Source organism: Rhinolophus sinicus, chromosome 16, assembly GCF_057876585.1.
Source record: "Rhinolophus sinicus isolate RSI-liver-muscle chromosome 16, RSI-T2T, whole genome shotgun sequence".
In the NCBI taxonomy this organism is placed as follows: domain Eukaryota; kingdom Metazoa; phylum Chordata; class Mammalia; order Chiroptera; family Rhinolophidae; genus Rhinolophus; species Rhinolophus sinicus.
In genome coordinates this window covers 134,599,651-134,622,813 of record NC_142516.1, presented here as the reverse complement: position 1 = coordinate 134,622,813, position 23,163 = coordinate 134,599,651, and the positions used below count along the sequence as shown (strand labels likewise).

Genomic DNA, 23,163 nt, shown 5'->3' with positions numbered 1-23,163 from the left:
CCATCGGAGAGAGACATATTGACTGGGGGGAGAAGGGGTGTTAGTGCAATGGAAGATGGATGGCTGGATGGTCGTCTCTTAACCTGTCCAAGAGTCAGTGTGCATGCAGCTCCCCTTCTAGTCCCAACGACCCAGGCCACACAGGTTGACACAACTGGAGAAACCGAGTCTGGCCACGCCACATGCACAACAGGCAGATGGGACCTATGACACAGTAGACTCTCATGCATCAGGGACAGTGGGAAGCATTATCCTACAGACCACTGAGTTTTTGGTCAATTCCAGGAAGGAAATGGCAGGCTATCCATAGTCTCAGATTTCGAAGGACAGCAGTGAGAGCCACCGTTGGTAGGGTGCTGCTGTGAAGGGCTGACACAGGACAGTGCCCGAGGACTCGTCACTGGGCCGGTCGAGGCATTCAGGGCTCGGAACCCTCACCTCCTCCTCACATCAAGCAACAGGGAGTGGGGCTTGACATTAGGTAAAGAAGCAAGTTGCAAAGTTGGTTCTACTACGTCACAAGGATGTCATCTCAAACTGCTCCGTCAAGCTCAGCTTGCTGCACCCTGGCCTGGCTGACAGCTTCCTAGTCCTCTGGCAGGGGAATTTTACCAGCCTTTTTAGAAAGTTCCTTATCTAACTGGCTGGGGAAAAAAAAAATCTCATGTTTGAGTGAAAAGTCTTTCCAGGATCCACAATCAAACCCACCCAGGCCCACAATCCAATCACCTGAAACACTGGGGACTGTCTTTCACACGTGGGACTCCCGCTACCTAGTGGAGTGTCACTAGCCCCATTGTTTCAGAGGAAGCAAATGCCTTTGAACTGATTTCTCTTTATTTCTGAACCCAGAGGACTTTAGAGCTTAAAGCCAACGTTTGAACTATGTATGGGCTTAAGAATTACAGAAACTAAGGAGGTGGAAAGGGCCTTAGAGACCATCCAGCCGAAGTCTGTGGTTATGGATCACGGAAGTGAGACAGAGAAATAAAGTCCGAACAGCAAAGGAGGAGCAGGTTTGCAAGTGGGATTAGTGCTCATCCCACTAATTAATGCCCCTTGGTTTTACTCCGAGAGCGTCCTCATCACTGCTGGGGTCACAGGAGTGAGTGTATTTTGTCCTTTACATGCTTCTCGTTGCTATTCCTAAGTGCCAAGTGGTGTTACCACACAAGAACTCGGTTATCCCAAACCAAGTATTTTGGCTACGGATAAACTAGAGGCCTGCAGGCTCCCCAAGGAAAAGAACAAAGCAGTCTGATGAGTCCGCATGCGTATAGCAAGCACCAAATTAAAACTTTAAGATACTTTTTTTTGGGGGGGGTGGGGATGTTAATTCACATCCCCTCTTCTTACTTAGTAGGAGGAAAAGAATCATTGCTTAGTCTCCACAAGTATTTCTTTACATAGTGGTGATTCTAAACCAGGTACCTGCAATACTGTTATGTCATCAACAGACAGGTTTGTTGAAAAGAATGTGAGAAACGTTAAAATATTACAAAATACCTATGAAAATCATGAAATAAATGTACTAATCATCAGAAGGCTTTTAAAGGAAACATTTAAAAAGGGAACTTGGTTTTCAAGACCAATTTTTAAAGATCATTCCAGATAGCTTTTAAACACTGTAAATATCACTTATAAAGACTGAAAACCACAGTTTACTCTTGATTATTTTGCAAAACAGTTCATAAGAGGCTGTTCTTACAGTCATGATAGTGTATTTTAGTTGAGAGGAAAAAGAATTTCCCACTGGTTAGCACAAGGGCAGGTGAGAGGAAAGGGGACGCTATTCGGGGAGGCAAAGCAACAGGCAGGCAGTTGGGGTGAGAATCACAGCACCGTCCGTTGAGACCTAGTGCTCCTGGCCCAGGAACCGACGGAGCAGGCTTCGCTGCCACCACGTCCCCAAATCGCAGGCTGGAGGGTGGCCTCAGAAACGACACTTACCATGGCTGCTGGCACAGGTGTGGGGACTGTCATGAGGCAGTCAGGCAGGGAGGGGGTGAGGCCTCTTCTGAGGGCTTTGAACCTGCTGGACCCTAGCAGCGGTCGGGGGGGCTGGCTTTGGACCTGCCTTTAGTGACTGCATGTGCAGGAGGCCGGGAAGCCTGGTTCCCTCTGGCCACACGGAAGCCCACGGTGCACCAAATGCCCACTGCCCATCCTACCACCCTCACGGATGCAGAACCTCCGCTCCTACCTCGCCCCTGCAGCTTCTCGTGGCTTCCCACAGTCCTTACACACTGTCCCCCCCCCCCACCCCGACCTCAACAAATGGTGCCCCAATTACACACCTCTAACCCCACGGCACCCATCTGTGCAGAAATCCACATCCCAGTCTGTGGTGGGGATTCTAAATGAACCAGCGAATTCTAAATGAAGCATTCGATATGAGTAGTTTACCTTCTCCTAAACAATACTCCTCATTCAGAAGTCAGGCTGGACTCCCTCCAACCCCGGGGTTTTCTGTGATTCTGATAAGAAACAAGTTGCTTAGGGCTACGTCTAGGGGAGAAAGAGTGAAGGGAAAAACCCCTCAATTCATTCACCATCAAAGACAATTTTATTTACTCACAAAACAACTGCCAAGCCCTGGGCAGGATCAGAGCTGGTCCTGCCACATCTCAGGGACCTGTACTTGTAACACTGCGCTTTACTGTCCTTCACTCACTGCAGCGCTTTAATCCCCACAACAACCCTGTGAGGTAGGTATCACCACCCTTCCCCCTCCCACTCCAGGTTACAGATGGGGAACTGAGGCACGTGTTAACAAACAGCAAGTCACATGGGAGTTCAGGGTCAGCACTGGACTTTAAATGTGGAAATGACTCCTGGCTCCCACCACACTAGCCAGTGGTCCATCCTGCCTCTTCCCATCCCCTTTGGTGACTGCACGAGAATTTAAAACTTCATTTTGCCGAAAGCACCTGCAGACAAGTTTTATTTTTATCAAGTCTGCAGAGCTCCAAGGCTGGGGTTAGGCTGGGGGGGCCATGTTGAGGCTGGCAAGCCACATGCCTCTCGGTGCCTCCCCTTCCCTCAGCCAAGGCCCTGGCCTGAGGGCGTCCGTAACAGACCAACGTCCTACTGTGTCCTACTGTTCCCGGGAACGGGCCGATTCTCCCCACCCACTCAGCCCCGCGTGCACAGGTGGGGAGCTGACTTTAATGGCATGCCTCCAATGGGCTTATCGTAAAAGAAACAAGAAGGCCTCTCATCCTGAGCAGAACACCCAGCAGCATTCACTTCAGATGGCAAGGCCAGGGGTCCAGGCGGCTCTGAAGAAGCTGGAGTCCTGGGATCCAGAGCAGCCCGAAGACCCGGAGTGTGGCAAGAATGCAGCAGTGGGGGCTCTGGCGGGCCCCGCGCCAGGACTTCAGGCATAGTGGATCCAGCCAGCGCAAGGCGCAGGCTCAGGACCGGCTCCTGTCCTCGTGGTTCCCAACAATCATTTTGCTGTACAGCTTCTGCTGCTCCTCTTTGAATGTATCCTTCACCTTTTCCCTCTTCAGACCACCATCCCTGATGAGACAAAGGCGCAGGTAAGATTTCCAGCCCCCCTGTAGCACAGCCAACACACCATGCTGCTCAAACACAAAGAAAAACCTGCCAGAAATCAAAGTCCTCCATGGCTCTCTCATCTGAATGAGCTCAGAAACTGGCTCTGGATTCTTGGAATCCACGCTTTCTACCTCAAAACTCTCATTCTTGCCCTGGGTCAAAATTCACCGCTTCTATTTAAGATACTCTGTAATTGCTTAAACCTACCAAGGAGTGAAAAGTTCTTTCTACTTGCACATTCATCCCCACCTTACACAAGATGAAGGAGGTACTCCGGCATTATAGATGGTGGACCAAGTTTTAGGAAATATTGAGACTTACAAGGAATCTATAAAGCAGATCTGTGAAATAAAACCTGTAAAATTCAGACCCAAGGATTCTCCAAATTCATGCAAACAACGGACACAAGGGGAAACACGCTCTTCCTTCCTCCGTCCACGCTCAAGGATGGTGCCGCAGGGGAATCCCAGCACCTCCCTCCATGTGCACCAAGCAAATCCTCTCAACTTGAGATTTCCTTTCTCAAAGTCTGACTCCCAGCCATCTTTCACCCCAACTTCTTGCCTACACCCTAGAATTATCCTCACCTTCAATGACTAATGACAATCCAAGCCTACTTTCTGCTACATGTTGTTTTTTTGAGACAGTCGGGTGGGAAGGTCTCTGCTGAAGCCCCATGACCAGCAGACCTTCCACGGGGAGACCAGACATCTGCTGCACCCTTTCAAATCCACAGCAAAGGCATCCTTTCCAAACACCACCCTTGTCTTTCTGAGGCCTCAGGGAGAAGGAATGTGGGGCAGTGGGTTGACATTCGAGCTCCACAAGCCGAGCTTGGTCAGACCTGAGGCAAAATCTGGCCCCAGTGTTTGTTCTGTGGCTTTGAGAAACAGTTACTTAACCTGAGTTTCAGTTTCTCAAATGAAAAATGGGAGTAATGATTCCCATACTCCATGGAGTTACTGTGAGGATGAAAGGGGATCATACAGAGAGTCAGCAGCAGGGTCTGGCACACGGTGAGTACTCAGTAAATGTCAGCATTTTTAAAAAGGCTATCATCTGAGGGCCATGCTATTACCTAAGAACCCACAGGTTCGCTTAAAATTTGAATTTCCACACTTTCCCCACAATGCCCACTTTAGCCAAATGCCCTCCAGAGCTGACCCTTACGCTTAAACCTAGGGATCCTAAGAGGCTGGAATGTTTTCCCCAAACCAGCAGTCATTCCTACCACTCCTGTATTGCTCGAGTGTAACCATCTCATACTCTAGCATAGAGGGCCGCGAAGTATGGCCACGGGCCAATCCAGTGCGACACCTGTTGTTGTGAATAAAGCTGTACTGGAACACAGACACACTCACTCGCTGATGTATCATCTCTGTTGCTTTCACACTATAATGGCAGCTGCAACAGGGGCCACATGGCCACAAAGTCTAAAATATGTACTGACTACAGAAAAAGTTTGCCAACTCCTACTCTAGTAGGTAACAAACAAAAAGCAACAAATGAAACCTCTGCCTTTCTAAGGATGGTCTGGTTTTGCCAAGTACACAAGATCCGAGAGCCCAGTACTCCTATGAGGTTTCCAGGTCAGTATCAGGGCGACCCTCCCGAAAGAGACAAGTCCTCTTTGGGTGCCCTGGTCGACTGGCGCAAACCCCAGAGAGGGACACACAATCAGGTGCTTTAGGCCAAGCATCCCAGGCTGCATGTTCCCCGAGATCAAGGTCACAGAGGGAAGTTGAGTTGAAACTAGGAGAAAGGAGTCAAACTGCTCCCACTCCAGGGCTGGTGAGCTTCCTTCTCCGCGCCAGGGAGAGAAGCCTTTGTAAATGGAGTCAGTGATTCAACATCCTTCTGAAATTCACGTTCTCCTAGACTCGGGTGATAAAAATCTGGCTCTGACTCACCACAGCAGATCCACAAGTCCTCCCTGCCTGGCAATGGCGGACTTCACCCTATTTGCAAACTGGACAGCATCTTCGTCTGTCTGTAAGAAAGAGTGAATGAGACCACTCAACCCAGGCTCACGGTCACCCAGAGCTAAGCGAAGACCTCTGCCCACTGCGGACACCTACCTCTCTGGTCATGGGAGGCAGGTACCAAACACTGCAGACAATGGCCCAGCTGGTCATCATTCTCAGCAGGTACGTCACCATCCCATATTTGCTGCTGTTCCAGAAGGCATCCCCGAATTGAGGGTCGTACTGAAACACAATGGAAAGCTGGAGTCTCACGACGAATACAATCAGTAGTTCTGACCGCATCCCGTGGGGCAGTATCTGTACAAGAAAGCTGCTCCCAGGCATCCCATGAACTTCAGTCATGCTAGGCCTAGGTAGTGCTGAAACATCAACCTAGAAACATCAACCTCCCTTGACTGACTCAACATTTTTCTGTAGAGCATTAGGGAGGACTCCCCTAACAGCGGGCCACAAACAAATGCCCTTCCTCTTTGATTAGTGTCACATCTTGCTCACTCATTGGTGCATAGAATCTATTATTTAAGTTTTCAAGCATATCCAAAAACAGAGAACAGGATAATAGACTCCCATACACCCATCCCCTAGATACAATAATTACCAACATTTCACCATACTTGCTTCATCTATCCCCTCCCCTCTTATAAGCCCAATCCCCAACATAATGTCATTCACTCATAAATACTTTACATGTAACTCCCCCAACTAAAGGTATTTTCCTACATAACAACCAACTTTTAAACGTCAGATCTACTTCCCCAGACCAAAGAGAAAATAATAGAAAAGTTTACGATATGCTTCTGGAATTACACTTCTAACAAAGCTAAGTATCTGTTTAAGCCGGAGACCTTGCTTTGATTAAATCATGTGTTAGGGACACACATTGACAGTTCACAAGGTCGCCACCACATACCGTGTTTCCCTGAAAATAAGACCTAGCCGGACCATCAGCTCTAATGCATCTTTTGGAGCGAAAATTAATATGAGACCCAGTCTTATATATTATATTATGTAAGACCCGGTCTTATATTATAGTAAAGACCGGGTCTCATATTAATTTTCGCTCCAAAAGACATTAGAGCTGATGGTCCGGCTAGGTCTTATTTTCGGAAAAACACGGTAGGTACTGTATTTCCTGCCAAGAAGCAGGCTTATCAAATACTTTCATTTGCCAACGACTCTAATGGAGGCAAAGGCTGTACTTCAATGGCATTTTTGTGGGAAATGTGGCAAAGCTGTGACCCTCATTCTCACCAAACAGAAGAATAATTGAAGTGGCAGGTAAGCAGGGTGGGAGGTGCTGGAGAAAATTATATAAGCAACAAAGGAACCGAGTCCTTGAGAATGCCTGAACGAAGCACCATGGGACTGTTACCAAATGTTTGAAGGGCTATCACAGACAAGACCTTAGACTAATTTTATGCAATTAGTCTAAGGAACCAGAAAAGCAAAGACTTGGAACCAGAAAGTGGAAAAAAATAAAAAGAGACAGCATTTCAAGAGTTGTCCCACCGGACCAAGCCGCCACCAGCGTGGAAAATGCCCTTTGACTGGAAGAGTTGGAGAAGCAACACTCAAGGGCGTGGGGGTAGGTCTGAACTGCATGATTTTTGAGGCCTTTCAAAACCTAAACTTCATGATTCTCAGAATAGAAATTGGATAATTGTGCCCAGTTATGGACCTGACTACTGAAATGAAGACACTTAGATTTAATTTAAAAAACTAAGAAATTTAACTATAGAAGGCTTAATGAGTTGACATCATAATATCAAAAGGAAATAAGGGAGAAGAATGAGTTTTAAACAGAAGCTAATGCGTATGATTTGAAGAAAGTGTTGTTCTATTTTACAAAGCACTATATGGATAAAAAATTGTGATACGTGTGAGACAGAGTGTGAGAGTTTGTTTAGGGCTCATTCTCTACTCCGTGCGGGGCAGACACTGTAGAGAGAAAAACAAGGCAAAAGCTCAAAATAGCAATCAATTCCCAAAATCAGATAATGATTTAACTTTGAGGGAAATGTAGTAAGAGTCTTGAAATTGCTAAGGTTATCCAAATTTGGTTATCAAAAACTTCACAAAAACTCTATTAAGTATCTGTGTGGCAGAAGTTCTTAATCTTATATGGGCTTTAATCTGTGAATGGAATGAAATTATATGTAGAATTTGTATGACTCCTTCTTTGGAGGAGTCGTAACTGTACCAAAGGTCCATGTTCCAAAACTGGTTAAACACCAGTGCCCCAGAACAGGGCTCACAGAGTGTGGCTCCCAACCAGCAGTGTCAGCAGCACCCAGGAACGGGTTAGAAATGCAAGTTTAGAAATATTGGGCGTGGGGCCCAGCCCTCTGCATTTTCACAATCCCTCCATGTGACACTGACACAGCTAAGATGCAAGAACCACTGTTCTGGAGTGAGCAAGAAGGGCTTCTATCCAGTAGTTTGCTTTTAATAAACACAGATGGCGAACCACTGGACTCAATATATTAAAACGCAGGTTGGCACGCACGCGATGCAAACAACACTCCCCATCCTACACCACAGCAGACACTGCTAGTAGACTGTTCTCTTTCTTGCTGTTCCCAGACACAGCATCCCCAAGAAATCGCTCGAGCAGCCCTGACCCATGGATCAGTTACCCCGCAGCCACTATTCACCTGCCGTCCCTGCTCTGATGCGTTGCCTACCTGGTAAAGGGGAGTGGCTGGTAAGCGTTTGCTCAACCAGGAGGAGCATCTCTTGCCCCACCTGAACCAGCTGTGCTGGCAAGGTGAAAATAAGAAGTATTTCTACGGAATGCTCTGCAGTTAACAAACAGACTGCCAAAGTATGGAGACTAAATTCTAAGCACGACTCAAATTTTACTCACTGTTTTACCCTGATATTTGAACCTAAATACTTTAAGCATACTCATAACAGCCTGTGTTTTTCCAATGTAATAATGCTGCTTTAGCACACTTTTAGAAATACTACACATCTATTTAGAAAATCAGATAGAGATGAAGGGGGAGATGGAGGAAGGAAAAGAAAGGGAAACTATTAACTGAATCCCATCTCTCTAGGTGAATTTGAACAGTTAGAGCTACAAGTTCCTGAAAGGTGGGAGATAGCCTAGACAAGCTCTTAAGATCCATTTCACTTTCATAGGCTGTTCTTGGTATTACATAAGATGAGACCACCACCCGAAGCAGTGTTGTTTCCTCCTTCAGTGTCAAGGACACATCTGTACTCATCGGCCTCACCTCTCCACCAAAAGCACAAATCCAGCTGGGCAGTCACACCCTCCCCGCCCCTCCCTGCAGTACGCCACCTCTTCAGGTTTATGAAAAAAGTGGGGGAAATATATAAAGTTACAAAGGGCTTGCCATTTCCTGAATCTGGTGGGGGAGGTGAGGTGTGGGCTGGAATTTGGCTGTTCCTGGTTCAAATACAACCCGGGCCCTTCTAATTGGTTATGAACAATGTCCCATTCTCGTCCTCTAGCACTCAACCCACGCTCGCCCGGCCCGAGGCAGCTCTACTGGAGGATCCACCAACGGACGGGACATCAGCACCTTCCTCCACCTTCACAGCAGCAGCGAGAACAACCACATGCACCCTCAGAGGTCTTGTACCTTGATGGCAACAGGGTAAACCGTGGCTCCAATCTCAAAACTTCCCTTTTTGAACATCATCACCGATGTATTATTGATGCAGGTTCCTAAAATGCAGGAGAGAGTAAAATGCTATTTCTTTTGGTCCTTTACCCCAGAGATTAGGAGTTTAAGGACCAAATATAATAATGACAATTCTATTGACTCTTCAAACAGGGTAAATCTGTCATCTCCCTAGTTTATGGATGATCACTTACAAGAGAGGAACAAAACACTGTGTTGCTTCCTGTTCTTATTACAGGGCCGCTTCCCCTGAGGAACACACCCCAGCCTACAGAAAGACTTGGCAGGCCCCAGCAAGAACTCTCCGAGACGCAGAGAGACCATGTCAACACTATTCCACAGGGGTCCCTGCACTGGGGAAGTCCACACTACGGCACTCGTAGTCCAGATCCTGAGTCCCTGCGAGTTTTTAGACCCACAACCAATCTAAAGAGACCTAACATTACTCAGTGAGAGCAAATGACCCCACCAGAAGCAGAGGGACTTGGTTCCGAGGCAATAGCGGAGTCCTCGGCCTGCACGGCCACCCCCTAGAGAAGCCCTCGTGGCGCTCAGTGCCTTCTTACCCTCTGGGAAGATGAGGATAGGTAGCTTGCTTTTATCCTGCACGTGCTCAGTCAGTCTTTAGGAGAGAAAAGTAAAAGGAAGGGTCAGACAGCCTTACGTCCATTATCACCAAGACGCATTTATAAATAACCTACATACATGTGATACCAGATGTTGTGTAAAAGCAAGGGAACAAATATGACCCTACCTTTTATAAGCCCGTAATCTAAATCTCACAAAGACAAAACTTATGAGAACAGGGAAAATCAGATAACTACTATTTAATTCATACAACTGTTGAATTAAGTATGAAAGTCTGTGCACAGAGGACATTGCTCAGACTTGGGACACGTCTGCCAGAGGGCCTGGCAGAGGGCACCCTCAATAAACGCTTGCTACTGACCTTCCTAACAGCCATGCTAGGCTGGGCCTACAGTCCACCTGGCTTAACACTGTCCCTGAGAGATGCAGCAAAGAGACTTTAGTGGCGGGTTCATTTGTCCCTATGGAAGATGGTCCCAGTTGAATCTTGATTCCTCTCAATTTACTGCAAAGCTCTTGCCATTACTTGTTACCACATTTACTAACCCTTTTCTCAAGCTTGAAAATGGAGCAGCACTTTGTTCCATTGTCTTCAGTTTGTTTTTATTTTTGATAATGAATTCATTTTGAAATTTCAAATAGCATTGAAAGTGCGTATGTTGTTTGTTACAATGGGTACAAGAAGAAAGGTTTAGAAACACTACTGCCTTGGTAAATAATACTAGGGTTTCTATACTTTTTGTATTCCCTGTTTCAGAAAAAAACTTTTTATTAAGAAAGCAGTGTAGAAGTCACTATCATTCCACTATGGAGGGGCACTACCTCTAAAACGCATCCTTTCTCTGTAACTGGTCATACAGAATAGCATTCCATTGATTTACCTTTTAGCCACCAGGTGGCGATCTTTCACCTCAGACCGCTCAAACCAGACGTGAGGGCAGGCCTTCACCATGGCTCTCTGAATCACACCCATGAGTCCCCCGTGCACTTGACCCACCTAATCTCAGACAAAGGAGTAACTGGTAGTGAAGCCATCCTCACACAAATCCCCCACTCTGTGGAGGGAGCCCCAGATTCCACAAGATAAGCACCCCAAACTCGCACCCTCTAACATTTTATTAATAACCATAGGTTTCTCACTATCTAAGAAACCACTATTAAGACCCCCTGAAACTTAAATTTCTCCTTTTAATTAGTGATACCAGAGACACGTAATTGAAAACAGCTGAAAACTCTAAAAGGGAATAATGAAGCTGAGCAATAACGTGTGTAAAATGTCCTCCCTGGGCAGATTCTCCAATGCCCTTGAACCCAGCTCTTTCAAATCCTCCCTCCCCATCTTTACCCCTTTCCATGACACCTAAACATCCAAAGTCTAATCCCCCACCACACTCTCAGTTACTCTATCAGAATATCTCCTATCAAAGTCGCAAGGAGTTCCCAAAAGCAACAGGAACAAAAGTGACAATCTAGCTTGGAGCACACTCATAAAAACATGTTTCCCTGTTTATACCCTTAAGAGCGAGTTTGGTGAAGGGTCCAAAAGCCTCCCCGCCCTGACCAGCAAGAAGTCTTGCCCCAAGAAAGCAACAGAAAGACACTTACCATTGCATAATAGCCGTCACTAGCCAAAATGATGACATCAATAGGAGAGGTATGATTGGCCACACAGATGCCGCCATTTCTAGGCCTATTTGTCCTGTGTTTAGAATGTATGCAAAACAACAAAAATTTGCATGAAACAATTCATTTGGAGCTCATCCTCACCTCACCAGCTTTATCAAGCCTAACTGAAAATTCAGAAGAGCCCCCGTTGGCTGCTTGTAGCTGGGTTGTGTTTTGCCAGCGCCATTTCCCTTTGTATCAGACCAAGAGACCTTACCTGTCGTGGTAGGTAATGATGGCTGTCAGAGCGCGCACGCAGATCCGGTAACACATTAAGTGAACATGTTTACTCAGGAACTCCTTAAACCTGCAACAACAGGACAAAGATGTTTGTTTTTATTTTACATGTAGGAAAACAGGAAAAGTTGCTGACTCTAACAATTTAACTATCACTGTCCTTTAAGACTGCAAAGTATTTTTATAAATTTTAGTGTATAGTAAAACCCTGTAATATATTAGCATCTTTATGTCTACATATGAGAAAACAAAGCAATGAGGAAAACTGCTTAAATTTACCTAAGTTAATGGGTTTAGAATTCATAGCCTTAGAATTTCCAGCACAGGTGAGTCTCCTAGATTCCTTTCCTTTCCAGTCAACACCTAGAGGCAGGGCAAAGGCCAGAGAGTCAAACCTCCTCGCCAGCCTGGGCAGAAGAGAGGTTTGCCAGCTCCAGAATTCCCCAAAAGGAGCAAATTTCTCCTTAGAAGAACACAACAGGGGGCGGCCGGTTAGCTCAGTTGGTTAGAGCCTGGTGCTCTTAACAACAAGGTTGCCGGTTCAATCCCCACATGGGCCACTGTGAGCTGTGCCCTCCACAACTAGGTTGAAACAACTACTTGACTTGGAGCTGATGGTTCCTGGAAAAATACACTTAAATAAAAAAGTTTTAAAAAAAAGAACAAAATAAACAAACAAAAGCCCTACCTACATTTCTTACCCTGTTACCAATTTATCAACCCAGTAGAATGCTCAAAATTAAACACGCTGTGAAATCTGCTCGCCTTAGACTGTGGGTTCTCCTTTTGTCTTTAAAATGGGAAGAGTATGAGCGTTGGAGGGCACAAAAAAAAGTCATAGATCAAGATCAATAAAAAAAGAAAAGACTTTACTTAATGCTGATGTCACTGTCATCACAGGTCATTTGATCCACTTGAGAGTCTGTGGTTTGGCTACACCCAGAGACGCAGCCTGACCTTTAGCAGAACTGCCATTCCCAGAACTAAGTCCCTTTAGACATGCACACTCTCACCGTACTCACCTCCCGTTTGGCAAGTATCCCACCACGGTTGTGCTCACCACCAGAAGGCTAATCCCTGTGAAAGCGAGCGCTATCCTGTAATAAGAAGACAAACTGAAACACACAAATCCTTGCACCATGTACAGAACTGAATGTGTGAAAATGAAAGTGGGCATCATGAAAACCACTCCCAAGATCTAAGCACCTAGGACCCAGATTAGAGTTCCATCTAGAAATGCAAGCAGGCCTGTCAGAACCAGAGATTGTTTTGATTCCAAACTGAGGGTGACTATGGATTTGGCTCTCAGCTGACACTATCTCCTCAGGCATCAGGCAGCCAGGATGATAGAAAATCCTAACACTGGCTGTTCTGCCCTCAGGCACCTGCTGTCCTGCTGTCTTACCCTTCCCTTTGGCTGTAAACCCTGGCAGAAGCACAGCTTCTCTGTGAAGCAAAAGGAAGGAGATAGAGCCTGAAGGTACGGCAACGCATACTCTCAGAAAGCACCTGGTACAGAAAACTGAGAGATCAATACTGCCTCTGTACTAGAGAAGCAAGCAGCAGGAAAGAGTGCCCAGGGAGGGGTGGCCAGAAGCAGATCATGTTCCCTGCCCCTATGATAAGTCCAGCTAGACAAGTAATTTGTCTTTAGAAACCCAACTGTTTCTGTCTGACATGCAGAGAATCCAAGGATAATCACCAGTGTACCCTTCCAAGGGTCACACCAACTAGCCCGTAAAAGAATATCATCCTTGTTTCTAAAATGGGAAACATAGCAGGGACATAGGTAGGAAGATCGTGCATCAGGCTCAGGCAGCTGTAGCTCAAGTCCTTTGTCCCTCAGGCCGTGCTCTCACCTGAGTGGCAGGAGGAAGCAATACCGGATCAGCACACCTAAGCCCCATAGGACAGTGAGCCGAAGGCTGATGTACTGGAAGTTGTAATTGGTTCTGCTCAGCAGGTTCCAGGACTCCAACTCTTCTGCTGAGAACCTCTTTGTCACCTCATCATCCATAATAGTCTCCATTCCTTTCCGGCAAAAGTAGAAAATGTCAGAGAGCTCAAACTCTGGAGTATTGTCCAGAGCCTTACTGCTACCACTTCGGCGAATTTCTTTGATCTCTTCTTCTAGTGAAGTGGGATCTTTTGCGATGATTCCTGCAAAAGAGAACACCTTGTCAAGCAGCATGCTGGGAAAAAGCCTGTTAAAAATACTCAGAGGACATAGCCTACCTTTTTTATAGTGAAGAGTCTGTGTGAAATTAAAAGCATTCAGGAATATATTTCAAAGGGACCTTTTAGGAAGAGGATGGAGACCCAGTCTTACCATTGGTATAGGGCTTGTAGAGTTGGTGGTTCTTCTCCTTGGCTCCTCTCTCCATTCTCAAGGTCGCCCACTGCAGGAGGAAAATGGCCACAAACAAGAATGAGATCCTTTGAATTCAGTGAATACCTCCATCTCTATTCTGTGAAAGCCTTAAGCCCAGTCACCTAAGATCAGACTGCACTCCAAAAAGCACCCATTCTAAAGGTAAAAGGCCTCTCTTCCCAGAACAGTCACCCTCCTTGACAACTAGGTCCAAAAGTTAAGTCATCTATAGTAAAGAGCCTTGGAAATCAAGGCGCTTGGGTAAGTTCCTCAGGCCTAGCTTCTCACTGCCTCATCTCTTTGTCTCCGGTTCCTTAAGGAACTCCCTAGCTGACCTCACACGTTCCTTCACTACTGACAAACAGCAGCTATTCAAGCAAAATCAAGCATCCTTTAAGCTACTGCCTGCCACTCAATGCTGTCCCCCTCCCAAATTATTCTAAGAAAGCAACAATTTTAGTTTTCAAGTAGATAAAAATTTAAATTACATACATGTATTTATACACACACACACACACACACACACACACACAAATGTCTGGACTGTGCATTCACCCCTTGAATAACCTTTTAACAGGGGGACCCAGAACCTGATATAGAAAGGCCTGAGAGTGCCTCAATGCTTAAAAAAAAAGTGTTAGAAAAAGGAATACTATTTGGAGATTTAAAAAATCTAGGTTCAAATTCCAAGTTTGACACACTTATGCTATGTCCCTTAAGTAACGCATTACAACACTCTGAATGTTGGTTTCTGTATCTACAAAATAGTATGACAGTATGTCAACCTCCTACATCATGAGGTCACTTAGAATCAAATGAGATTATATATGTGACAGAACTTTGGCAACTGCAAAACACCCTAACTGTCCTCTATTACCGAAATAACAATGAACCCTGGAAGAGACCTAGAAAAACAGAGGCTTGTCCTGGAGCCTCCCTTCCTCGTGAAAATCCTTTTAACTAAAGAAAGACAGCCAGAGGCTGAGTCTCTCGCACTGTCAAATAATGAGGTGAAAACATGAGCTCACTTATGCCCTACTGGGATATGTTACAACCAAACAGAAAGTTATGTCCTCGGTGAGTCAAAGAAATACAACAGGTATCTTAAAAGGTCTTTTCAAACTTCTGTTTCCACAGTTACGTAAGGCAGGGGGCAAAAAAACCCTATTATTCCACGACACAGCAAACCCACACAGCCCAAAGCATTTGGTGTGGATTTTGCTGGCAGAGCCTGAAGTATTAGCAAGACTGCTCTGCATGGTCACAGAGCCAAAAGCTGGACACGAGTTTAATCAGCCATCTGACCTCATCTGGAAATTTCTTCAAATGCCACTGTCTAGAAAAAAATAGGTAATTTACAGCATCACCCACTCAAATGAAGGTCTAAGGCAAGAAAACTCATATAACCCACTGCAGATATTCAGCCACTGATGTCTTTGGGCTCTAGGCATGGATGATCTTTTCTAGAAGAAAATGTAAATATAACTCCTAAAATGGAGGAAGGTGAATTCCACCAGGAAATTCCATTTAGGACAGAGGTGAATAAAGGTCAAGAGAGTTTACAACAACCCTGCTATACAGACAGGTCACTCGACAAGAGTTTAGGACTTTCCATTTTGGCCAAGACTTGGTATTGCAAGTCCAATCAGAATCAGAATTGGTTCTGTACTGCCAATTCTGATACTGAGATAGGATGCAACAGGTAGGTAACATATGGCGTCAGCTCTCCTGAGCACGAGAACTGATGTCTGTGAGGACTGCTTCACTCTGCAAAATTCAAGACGGCTGTGGGTTTTCTTCCTTGGAAAGGTACTGGTTAAATGTGATTCTATGTCTCCAAGCTCTGTAACAAAGCTGTCATAAACATCCCCTTGCCCTCACAGTTTGTACTTCCAGCTTTACTTTTTCAGACTTCAGGTACATCACCAAATGCTCTGTGTTTAGGAAAGAACTGCCCAGTCACAAGAGTCAGAGGAAAAAGGGCAGGGTTGGAGGAAACTGGCTGTTAGCTGGGAACAGAATGGCTGGGTTACTTCACCCTGGCACACGTCAGCAACATACAGTAACATAACACAACTGGCTTCTGTGAGCTGCCACTTTAAGAAATACAGTGCTCAGAGACCCAGAATAAAACTGAGAGCCCTAGGTTCAGAGTTCATTTCCCTATAAACCCCCTCTCCCTTCCCCTGTCGGATGCCATTTACTGCTGTCAGTATCAGATTACTAAATTATTCTCTTTTCAGCTTCTCCCAGACAGAGAAGAGACCATTTAAGGGCATTAACAATGCTGCACCCTTAGGGAACATTAAACCCAATGCAGACCTTGGCAGGTGAAATGCAGGCCCAGCCCTTAGAAATGCAGACAGTTAATGGTAAATTTTTGCTAGTTATTCATTCTACTGGACACTACAATTTAGGAACTAATCGCAAGGGTAAAGTCTAACAGTCTTAGCAACATTAATCTCAGCAGAAACCTTCCCTTCCACTTCAGCCAGCCTCCACTGCATTTTCCCATGAACTAGGTACACCCAAGAAATCAGACCCTAAAAAAATCCAGCTCCTGGCATCCGTCATCTTCTATTTCCCATGAGAAGGTTACGTATTTTAACAATTCTCTTCTCTCCCTGCTTTAGCTATAATTGCTAAGCAGCTACTGTCAAATCTAGAAATCCTGACTTCACAAAAGTGCCAATCTCACATTTCCAGTCACCTGCCTGTCATCTCCACACCAAATCCAACCCGCTGTCACCACCCACATGTGGAGAATTTAAGGCAGCACACCTCCTCCCAACCCATGTGCTCCCCTCCCTCCGGGCCCCTCTGTGGCGCTGGGATCACTATCCCTGTCACCCAAGCTTTCAGGCTTCCCATCTGTCACCAAATCCTATCAACACTCCCCTGAAATGGCACTTTCACAGCTGCCTCGTGTCAGGCCATTACCTTGGTTCACTCACTTTTTCACTTGCCTATACTAATGCAACAGCTATTTAATTGCTCTTTCCTTCCTGCCGTCCATCCGAACACATGCTGCCAGTCTGACCATGTCAATTACTTGCTCAAAAACCTTCAGTCACTCACTTCTCAACGCCTAAGGAAATAGTTGGCTTTATGATCTACCTCATTCTTTCTATGCACCCAACATTTTGCTTTACAGAACCTCAAACCGTCTCTAAACAAGACTATACTTTCCCAGAGGCACTTCCAGAATACTTTTTCAAGATATAGTTCAAATGACACTCTTGTATGAAATACTACCTATCCAATTCCTGCAGTCAGAATTGATCTTTGCCCAGGTCATATTCTGCATCATATTCTGGAGCAGTTATGTGTGCATATACATATTTGTCCTCTGACTAGACTATAAATACCTTGAGGGGCAGAGCCAGAACCTACCCATATTTGCATTCGAGCACAGTCTGACATAGTACTTGCACTTAGTAGGCAGTCAACAGGGCTGCGTTTAATTAATCAACTTCCAGTATTTTTCTCCCTCAAGGTATATACCAAGGTTCTTTTATACAGAAAAATGAACCACTCATGGGAAACTAGTTGTTCAGCCAGGGCTTACTTAGGTCCGCCAAAACCACAGGTATAGAGACTGATATCCAGTTTTAATCATCTTTATATATAAAGATTATCTAGTAAAATGCAAATATGGCCTATAAAGTCCCAAAAGAAAACACACAAAATGTTATGTATATGCTATTAACACAACCATAAAATATGGATGTGGTGCCAAAGATTGAAGATAATATAACATAAAAAAATGTTTAAGGTGTTGTAAGCTGTAGGACATGAATGAAATGTTTATCTATTGCTACATAACAAATCACCCCACAACTCAGTGGCTTAAACCACCATCTTTATTTTACTCAGGAATCGGCAAATTGCACGGCAAATTGCACAGCGTGTGGCATCAGCTGGGTGGCTCCAAGGCTGGGGGCTGGACTCCGCCCAGGGCTTGCTCACTCCTGCGGGGGCAGTTGACGCTGGTTGTCAGAGCCTCCCTGGGGCTGGGAGTTGAACACCTCCACAAGGCCTAGGCTTCCTCACATGATGCTGGGGTCCAGCCTCCCCCGAGTCAAGACAGAAGGTACAGCGCCAGTTTTAACCTCATGTCACAGGTCACACAGCATCATGCATGCTACATTCTACACATTCTACTTGTTAAAAACAAGTCGTAAAGCAGGTCCCCATTCAAGAGGACGTGAATCAGACCCTATCTTTTGATGGCAGACATAAGCATCACTTTTAGGGAGCTTTTAAAAATGCCCATCCTGACCAATTAAATCAGAATCTCTGGGGAGACTCTAGTGCTCCCAAGTACATACTTTTAAAATGTTTTCTCAGGTGATTCATTGTGTAGCTGGGGGGAGACCCATGGAATTAAGATATCTCTGGCTTCTTTCCAGCTCCAAAATTATATGCCCCAGCCCAATTTAGGGGGGGGGATGAAGAGGCTATAAAAGGCAAAATAAAGATTTCTCCTCTATTAAAAAACACCCACAAATGTAAGGGTATTTTAGATGTATACATCCCAAGATCTAAAACCAGTTTGGCCAAATCCAACCTGTATCTACTACTACTGCTGACAAAAACAGCATTCAGTTCTTACTGTGTGTTAAGATCAACTCAGAGCAGTAACCCTTCTTAGAGGGTGAGATGAGACCTGACACACGTACAGAGCCACCTGGTGCCCTGCTGGTCTGGAGCAGCTCTTCCTCGCCCAGCCCTTCCTCTAGCTTATCGCCACGTTGTCATTATCCACGATGCTCAACAGGACGGGCCACAGGGCCCCCCGAATGCCTGGTACACACCTCTAGGAAATAAGAGGTGCAAGTCTAGTACTTGAAATTCTAAACCTTGAGGTCGAAACTGGATACACATGTGTACACACACACATAATACAACACATTACCTCCATCACCACTTCTAAGTCACTGTGCCCTGAACCAGTGGTTTTCAAGCTGTGGTCAGTGAGGGGTCTGATGGCTGAAGGTTCCCTGTCCTGTGGACTGGCCCCCAAATATACATACATACATATATATATATATATATAATTTTCCATTGTTATTTACAATCTACATTAAAAGTCGTAAGAATGTACATTTAAAAATATCACAATAAGAAGCATTTACTTGGCTATGAACTTTAAAATATTAATTTTGGGGGACATTTTCAACAGAGTAGGGAATATACATGGATTCTAGGCCTTCTGTCCCACCCAAAGTGATCAAGTTAAAAAAATTTTAGCTACTACAGAAAAACCCCAGGCTGATAACTCCTATTTCTATGTTTTAAAAATAAAGATCTCCATGGGTCTATGAATAATCACTTGCTTATAAACTTGAATAAAAGCTAGACATTGCTCACGCTTGTCTCCTGGAAGTTTACCAGCTGTTCTACTAAGTCTATACTGGTGTGTGTTCTTCAGTGGCAAAAGGGCAGGTAGTACGTTGTATGGTCCAAAGGAACCCTGGGCTCTACTGAAGATTTTCTTGGACTTAAATTTAAGAAAATTACATTTCCTAATGAATTAAATATTATACATTAGTAAAGCAACTAGTCCAAAGACTGATTAGATTACCACCTCTCAAACCTGAATGTGCAGACGAATCGCCTGGATCTTGCTGAAATGCAAATTCTAACTCACTGGTCTGGAGCGGGCCTGAGCCCTCCTTTCTAAGCAGCTCTTAGGTGATGCTCACGCTCGGGTCTCCAGACCCCACCCTGAGCAAGGAACTCACAAAAGCGCATGGAGACCACAGCAGCGCCAGCAGGACAGCCAGAGCGGGCCCCCAGTCCATTAGCGGGTAAGAAAGTTGTGGTACAGACACACACTGAAATATTGATCAGCCAGTTTTTAAAAAGTACCAGAATATGTTACAATGTGGATGAATCTCAAAAACGTTATGCTAAATGAAAGAAGCCAGTCAGGCACAAAAGAGCACTTTCTATATCATTCCATTTATATGAAATATCCAAAATAGGTACATCCAGAGACAGAACACAGGCTCCTGGTTGCCAGGAGCTGGGGGAGGCAAAAATGGGGGGCAGCTGCTCCATGAGTATGGGGTTTCCTTCTGGAGTGATGAAAATGTTGTGGAACTGGATCGAGTTGGTGGTTGTACAACATCGTGAATACAGTAAATGTCACTGAATTGTTGTTCACTTTAAAGTGGTTAATTTTATGTCAATTTCACCTCAATTTTTTAAAATGTGAAAAAGAAAAGATTCTTATAGGAATATTAAATACCAAAAGACAGCATTCAAGATTCCATAATATGTATAAAAAATTTCCCACTGTAGGGGCAGACAGTTGGCTCAGGTGGTTGGAGCACACTGCTCATAACACCAAGGTCACTGGTTCAATTTCCACATGGGCCAGTGAGCTGCGCCCTCCATAACTAGACTGAAAACAATGACTTGACTTGGAGCTGATGGGTCCTGGAAAAACACACGGTCCCCCAATACTCCCCAATAAAAATTTTTTAAAAATCCCACTGTAATATAACATTTCATATAGCTCACCATCTTTCTGAGTCTCTCGTTCTTCACTGATAAAATGTAGCTACCCTGTCCACTTCAGAATGATAAGGAACCAAAAGGAAATGAATGAAATTATTCTGAAAACCACTAGATACTATATGAACAAATAATACTGTATTATTTTTGCTATTATGAGTGCATTTCTCAAATTACACGTTATGAGTGCATTTCTCAGTTGTGGAAAAGAATACCTCAAGATTTGGTGATGACTAAAAACAGGTATTGTTAATAAATTACCAAATCTTTGGATATTAAAAGTCCTGGGGCACAGCTCAACTTCCAGGAAACACCACCTCTCAGCCATTTCCTTTACAGCACGGCCAGTGCTGGTCAGCAGTACAATTAGTTACGTTCTGACATATGTTAGGAAATTTATCATCCTTCTCCTCTGTCTTTAAGGAAATAAAACAATTCATCAAATGCCCTTTTTTTGTTTTTTTTTTGTCTGAAATGCAAGAACCTATTTAAGAAAAATGTCTGAAAGAGAAAAAAGACTCCTATACGTTACAGTAAAGGAGTATTTCAGCAGCACCTTTGTGTTTCAGATCTGGCAGTGATCTCTTTAACTCTAAGCCCCTCTTTTGGAAATAAACAGGCAAGGTACGTTGTCATGGAATAGGTTCCTTTGCTAAGGAGAATCAGACATAAAGTACTGTAGCTCAAAAAAAGATTGCTGAAGGCTTTCACAAGTGCACAGTCAGTTATTCTTTTTACTCAAAATGCCATTTGCCATTCTCCCAACTTTCTCCACAGCCAATACTGAGGTAACACCCAGAGAAGAACAACTCTTTTCCCTCCTTTGTGAAGCCACCACCAGTAAACAGCACAACTCACCGCAAAGATTTTTAACAAAGTTTTCATGTAGAGCTTTCGTATACCAAAGGAGACTCCAAAAATAGCGGGGACTATGATGAAAACCAGGAGGAGGGTGAAGAGGACCGTCAGGGAGATGCCCAGAAGGTTGACAATCAGGCTGTCAAAGGGCAGCAACAGGAACATGGTGGAGGATCCAGGCGAGGCCAACGCCCCCTCCCCAAGAATGAAGCGCGGCCTTCAGATCAGCCTCTCAGACAGCACCAGCCTGGGACAAGAGGCCAGTTCCCAGCGGAAAACAAACTCCATTCCAAAGTTCAATCATTGGACAGCCTGCATGGAAAGCGTGAGAGCAGGAAGGTAGTAGGGGCCACGAAAGGCCGCTGCAAACGCCAGGATCAGTCTTCAGCACCAGCACAGGAGTCCAGGCTGCAGCTGTGACAGCGAGCAGTGAGGGAGGGATCTCTGTCCGCTCCCCTCACGCTGCTTCCACAAGTTTTACTTTTTCTCCTGCCCAAGAACATTTAGCACATAAATCTGTCCTGAAGAGCTGTCATTGCCAGAAGTACCAAGAAGAGTTCAACTTGGTGCCAGAAAAATCCTGATAACTCCTGTGGAGGGGGGTGGCTGCTGGCACTTCACACAGAAGAGTATTGAACTTGAATATGTAGAAACTAAATAGTTGTTTTATTTAACATTCCTTCATAAGGTGAATATTGTGTTCATTGTGGAGAGTTCATATCTGGCCCCATTTTTCCTCTAGAGAGGCTCCTGGCGCGCGCTGCTTCCAGGACCCTCCTACCTGGAGAGCTACAGTCTGTGCCAGTGGGACACAGATGCTGGCACAGAATGTCTCATGCTGCCTGTGGTGAGTGTAATTCCAGACGTTTCTGGCATCGGATATTCTTCTCCCGAAGGACCTTCTCAGCGGCGACCTGGGTTCTTGGCAAGAAGTTGCTTATATGCTGCCAAAGCTGGGGGTGGAAACAGAAACAATGTCAGTCATACAAATCAAGAGAACAAGTATCAATATGCGTTGGAGGTGGGGGGCTGTTTTAGGGTAAGCCTGGAGTCAGTGCCAGCTTCTCAAGTCATCAAGGCCAAAGGAACTGGGCAGAGCAACAGGTGGCAGGCCCAGACGTGGGAAGAAAACACACAGATGTTTCATACAGTTTTCAACTCCAATGATATGACTTGTGGCCACTCGAATTTTATGAATAGAAAATACATAAATATAAGACATATTTAAAAGATAAAGAGGATATACTGTGAAAAGTAAATTTGCCTCCTACTTGACCCCCGGCTCCCCCGTTTTTGTCCACAGTACAACCACATTACCACTTTGTATTCTTCCTGCTATTCGATGCTTACAGTAATATCATAGTAAATCATAATTGATATTTTCTATCCACCCCCCTCAACCTGGCACCAATAAATAATGGCATACTATGAACACTGTTCTTCACCTTGCTTTTGTTGTTGTTGTTGTTTTTTCAGCTTAATATATGAAAGAATGTTCAATCAGCACGCACATATTCCCTTGCTTTTCCCAGGTGCATCGTTTTCAATTTTAAGAATGCACCATGATTTAGTTAACTCGTTTCCTGGGGGTGGACACCCATGTGTCCACTTTTTCGTTTGTTTATAAAGAATGTAATGAACAAGCACGTGCTTACATGATTTAGCAAACAAAATGAACAAGCAAATATATGTTCAGGATATTAGAAAGGGAATATAT

General features: G+C 44.8%; 1 protein-coding gene across 2 annotated transcripts in view; it reads right to left on the bottom strand.

Annotated features, from left to right (window-relative positions):
* Window positions 1-2,543: 2,543 nt before the first annotated feature.
* GPAT4 (glycerol-3-phosphate acyltransferase 4) overlaps window positions 2,544-23,163 on the bottom strand; it is a 33,996-nt gene continuing 13,376 nt past the window's right edge. For both annotated transcript variants that reach the window (XM_019742100.3, XM_074329605.2), the window contains 12 exons: window positions 21,447-22,399; window positions 14,022-14,091; window positions 13,552-13,852; window positions 12,715-12,789; window positions 11,673-11,762; window positions 11,396-11,489; window positions 10,672-10,787; window positions 9,769-9,824; window positions 9,161-9,246; window positions 5,643-5,771; window positions 5,475-5,554; window positions 2,544-3,525 (listed from right to left, as the gene is read on the bottom strand). In XM_019742100.3, coding sequence (XP_019597659.1) covers window positions 3,417-3,525; window positions 5,475-5,554; window positions 5,643-5,771; window positions 9,161-9,246; window positions 9,769-9,824; window positions 10,672-10,787; window positions 11,396-11,489; window positions 11,673-11,762; window positions 12,715-12,789; window positions 13,552-13,852; window positions 14,022-14,091; window positions 21,447-21,611 — 1,371 coding nt within the window. In that variant the 5' untranslated portion in view covers window positions 21,612-22,399 and the 3' untranslated portion in view covers window positions 2,544-3,416. The remainder of the gene's footprint in view (window positions 3,526-5,474; window positions 5,555-5,642; window positions 5,772-9,160; window positions 9,247-9,768; window positions 9,825-10,671; window positions 10,788-11,395; window positions 11,490-11,672; window positions 11,763-12,714; window positions 12,790-13,551; window positions 13,853-14,021; window positions 14,092-21,446; window positions 22,400-23,163) is intronic.